This window comes from Quercus lobata, chromosome 10, assembly GCF_001633185.2.
Source record: "Quercus lobata isolate SW786 chromosome 10, ValleyOak3.0 Primary Assembly, whole genome shotgun sequence".
NCBI classification, from domain to species: domain Eukaryota; kingdom Viridiplantae; phylum Streptophyta; class Magnoliopsida; order Fagales; family Fagaceae; genus Quercus; species Quercus lobata.
Window position 1 is genome coordinate 20,522,777 of NC_044913.1, and position 4,836 is coordinate 20,527,612.

At 35.3% G+C, this 4,836-nt stretch overlaps 1 protein-coding gene across 1 annotated transcript; it reads right to left on the reverse strand.

Annotated features, from left to right (window-relative positions):
* Positions 1-831: 831 nt before the first annotated feature.
* LOC115966027 (flavonol sulfotransferase-like) lies at positions 832-2,317 on the reverse strand. Its single transcript, XM_031085358.1, has one exon. The coding sequence runs from the start codon at positions 2,048-2,050 to the stop codon at positions 1,046-1,048; it is 1,005 nt and encodes a 334-aa protein (XP_030941218.1). The 5' UTR covers positions 2,051-2,317; the 3' UTR covers positions 832-1,045.
* Between the last annotated feature and the right edge of the window lie 2,519 nt (positions 2,318-4,836).

The window sequence follows — 4,836 nt, forward strand, 5'->3', positions numbered from 1 at the left end:
GTTATACAATTTATACCTAATAGAACGTTCAACACTACTAAAAAAAGTGTAAAATACATTTTTTTTTTAATGATACTTTATGAAATTTAACAAAAATACGATACCATTTCACTGGTGGTACCAAATTGTGGAATGCAGATTCAAGATTCTATTCTTGTGTTAATCACCAGGCGAATGAATAGGAATAATTGTTATTCAATTCTAGCTTTCTTTATGTCGTGTAATACTTATTCCTATTACACTAAAATCACAATTATAGTGTACCAAACGTTTCCTAAATTTAGAAAAATTACCTTTTTCTAATCAACTCATTTTTCTTCTCAATCAAACAAAATAAATTTACATTTATTTTCTATCCTATCATTTTTTTTCATCATATGTAATAAACACGCATGGTGAAAAGCTGAAAAGCTTGAAATCCTTTCTATATATCCTCCCAACATTTTCCATTTACTCACTTTTCTGTCCTCTCAACATAGAGCATGTAGAGTTTAATTTGGTACTTTTGAAATTAGATTACTAATTTGCTACACCCCAAATTATAAGATTTAAAAGGATTTCCAAAAACTAAGAAGACAATAATGAAGCTGTCGGTAAAATATAAACTCGGTCCCTATTCCTAACCGCCAAAAAAAAAAAAAGAAAAAAAAAAAGTGGTCTGCTTAATAGGAGTGGTTAGATTTGAATCCAAAACACTTGATGCATATGTTTTGCGAGTGGTATTGTGCTCTTAGGTTTTATCGAGACCCAGGTGTGCGTAGTTTATCGTCACAGAAATTAAAATGAAAGAAGCACCATAAATATATATTAGATCTTTCGCTTATTTGAGAAAACAAAACAGGGAGAAAAAACATAACAAATACTTCGAACAAAGGATCATAAAAATAAAAAGTGCACACACACGTGAACAGGAATCACTCGTGGGTTTATTCCTGCACACCTTATTAACTACTAATTAACAAGTAGTTCCTAGCTAGATGACAATGGAGCAGATGTTCCTACAAGAGTACAAACCTCCCATGCATCTACCAATTCAAACGTTAGATTAGGCATTAAATGTCAAGCCAGAACTTCTTAGTTTTTGCTCTGTTATCTGGTCAAGACGTGTAGCCATCGTTGATGTAAGATAATTCTTCCAATCTCCAGTCTCACCTTTTCGGAAAAATAATCTTTTTTCAAACAAGTTTCCATGAAGATGTCCAGTTTTATTCACCTCTAGTTCGGACAAATTCTGAAAACTACACAGGTCTACAATCTTTTGGACCATTCCTTTTTCTTCTTCTTTCAAAGAGAACGGATAACCCACAAATTCAGCCATTTTCTTTACATAAAACAAGGCTTCTTTTTTTAAATCTTCAAATTTTAAAAATAATATCCTCTCAGGAGATTCTAAGCTTGCTTTCCAATACCCTAATACATGATCCCAATATGGTCCATAATAAGTTACCCCATCACAAAATAACTCAAATGCTTTCTCTAAGTCAACAACTTCGCTGGTTGAGGAATCCACACCCTTCAAACTTGCATTACGAGCAAATTGCCATAGAGATACAAATGTATCCTTAGGATCTCTACATATATAAATTATTTTGCACCCAGAATCTATCATAGATTTTGGCAAGGAAGTGTAGGGAACATGTGTACCTATAAGTGGAGTGTCTTGATTCCTGTGAAATGAATTGTGGGCAAGGGCACCCTCTAAGGAGAGTACACACTCATGTGGCATTGTTGTGAGCAAAGGGCTTGCAGAAATGTCAAAAGAGGATCTTGTCATGATGGCAAAAGACAATGCCTTAAGCCATGTTGTGCCGGTTTTCGGAAAGCTGCTCAAAATAATGTCGTTGGTTTGTGGCTTGAAATGTTGTTGAGCTGACAAGAGCCCTTCCAAGTTGAAGAAATCGTGCCAAAATCCCTGATAATGGTAGAGTTCATCTGATTTCCATCCTTTTCTTTTTGGGAGGGTTGATATTATCTCGTTGTATAAGTTGAGAGTTTTTAGATCAGACCTATGGTCTTCTTTCTCATTACTTTTGGAAGAAGAGAACTCCATTGTCAGAATTTCTTGGAGGAAAACTATAACAAGGAAAATGCCATGCAAATCTTTCTTATAACCTGAGAGTAGATAGAAAATTTAGCAAAATGAAAAAGTGATACTGACCATCAAAAGCAATAATTTTTAATTGCGTAGCAATCCCACCCCAAAAAAATGGTTAATTTTTTTTTTTCTGTGAAGATAGAAAAATGGTTAATTATTAAGTACTCTCAAAATATCAGAAATCCGTCCGTTCTTCTCTCCTATAACTGTGAGTCTCACTAATTAAATTTATGGTGAGTTTCACAATTCATGTGAAAGAAAGAATACACATTTATAGTACTCCAAAACCAAAAGTATTCAATAATTTTTTCAAAAAAAATATACACAGTAATAAGAAATCTATCATGAGCTATTAGTTTTTCTGTTAGGTTTGACTTCTCCTGGATTATGCTCTCTCACGTGGTAGGCTGGGAATTACCCAAATGTGAAAATTAGCAAATTACTCTACTTGGATTCTGCTCTCTCACGTGGTATGTTTGACTCGTTATTTTGAAATGATGCTTTTTTTAAAGATAGCAATTTTAATAAATTGCGATATGGAATTGGATTTTTCTGTTAGGATTGACTTCTCTTGGATTATGCTCTCTCACGTGGTGGGCTGGGAATTACCCAAATGTGAAAATGAGCAAATTACTATACTTGGATTCTGCTCTCTCACGTGGTATGTTTGACTCATTATTTTGAAATGATGCTTTTTTTAAAAATAGCAATTTTAATAAATTGCGATATAGAATTGGATTTTATTTTTTTTTATTTTTATAAAGCACAATATTTAGTACAAGTCGCTTTTCCTTTTTCCTAGTTAAATACTAGTATGTGTGACGGTTTTTGCAGCTGATTATCTCTTTTCGAGGTTTGACATTGGCTGAGCTATAAGCAAAAACATAAAAAAGTGAGAAGATATATAAGCCCAAGTCTATGCATGTTTCAAGATCAACAAAACTATTAATTAATCATTCATGACAAGTTTGAAGATCGATTTACAACAATCACATAGATGTCAAGATTTTTCCCACAAAGATATGAGTGCATAAAGAACAAGCTAAGCTCGTAAATGCACAAAGCCATTAGTACGGAGGTACAAGACTAAACATGCGTGTGACAATACACAATAATGCCAATCAAACTTTTTGGATTTTCTACTTTTTATGTGTTTTTGAACTTTGGACACAAAGCAAGTAAAGATTGATAAAAAAACAAACAAACATTCAAAGCTTTTAAACAACAAAAACTATAAGAACATGGTAGAATGAAAAACATAAGCAAACAACTAACAAAGTCACAACATATCGAAAGAATTAATGCATGGACATGTTATAATGTTTATGCATGAATACCCTTCTTCACCCACATGGCACATGCATTTGGGGTGATATCTTTAAAGGATTAGGTACTTGAGTGACGGTTCTCAAACCTTAGGGTGAAGTTGGCCAAGCAAGAAGTGATGGTGTCTATCATCTTCATCACATCACCAATACTGGGATATACTTCTCGCCTTTTTGATTGCTTGTGGTTCCCCTTGCCCTTTCCTTGTCCTCTTGGCCTTTGAGAACACGCTTCCTTCAATGCTTGAAGCTTTTGGCAATTTGGCCTAGTGTGTCCTCGGATTCCACAATGATGGCAAAAGTGTTAAGTTTAAGGACCTCTTTGTGCCTTCGGAAGAGACTTCCCTTTTGCCTTGGGTATGGCCACAAATGGATTTGGAGGCTTTGTCAAAACCTTTTGAATCACCACATTTGGTTTCTTTTCAACCTTCACATTCTCAACAAGTGAAATTGGTACCAATGTTCCTTGGCTTTAACAAACTTCATCTCCTTGGACACATTAGAACTTGAGCTACTTTCTTCGGTATATCCCAAGCCACTTCTATCGGAAGAGGGCTTTTGATAGGCAAACACCTCATCAAGTTTCTTTGAAGCAACACGCTCCACTTTGGCATTAGCTTGAATAACCTTAAGCTCAAGAAACTTTTTCCTAGAATAGGCATTCGTTAGCTCTTCATTCATCGCTTAACTTCACATTTTGTCTCTTTATACCTCATGAGTATGCACTTGTAATCCTATTCTGCTTTCTTCATTTTTCTAATGGTTGCCTTAGCCACTCTAGCATACTCTCTGGTCTTCTCAAGAAGGGAATTGTAGGATTCTTGCAATCCCTTTGCTCCTTCATAGATGCATTCTTCATCTTCATCATCAAATTCCTCTCCAAACCCCATAGACTCCACTTTAGTGTGCTCACCGAGCTCTTCCACTAGAGTGCTCAAATCTTCCGAAGAGTCCAGGGGTGCAATGGTCATAAATACGGAATAGTTTCCTTCTCCATCACAACTTTCTTTTGAATCGGAGTTAGAGCTATCCGAGTCACTTAGGGTTGTAGCAAAGACTTTACCCTTTGCCTTCAAAAAAGTGGGGCATTCTTTCTTCACATGGCCATGCCCTTTGTACTCATAATAAGTGATTGCTTGAGATAGAGATGAGTCTTTGAATTCTTTCTTCTTGAAATATTTCTTGTCCTTCTTGAAATTTGTGAATTTACCTTTCTCAAAAGATTTCCCATCCTTCTTGAATTTAAGAACTTGTGAAAGTTCTTTGCAAGGTACACCACCTCTTTCTCAACCTCATCCTCATCCGAAGAATCTTGAACTTCAACTCTCTCATTGATCGTCTTAAGAGCAAGAGATTTTCTCTTCCTTTGTGATGGTAGAGATAGCTCATATGTTTGAAGAGAACCGATGAGTTCTT

What these genes read in the sequence shown, in the direction of transcription:
- LOC115966027 (XM_031085358.1), bottom strand. Translation starts at nt 2,050, where the DNA reads ATGGAGTTCTCTTCTTCCAAAAGTAATGAGAAAGAAGACCATAGGTCT.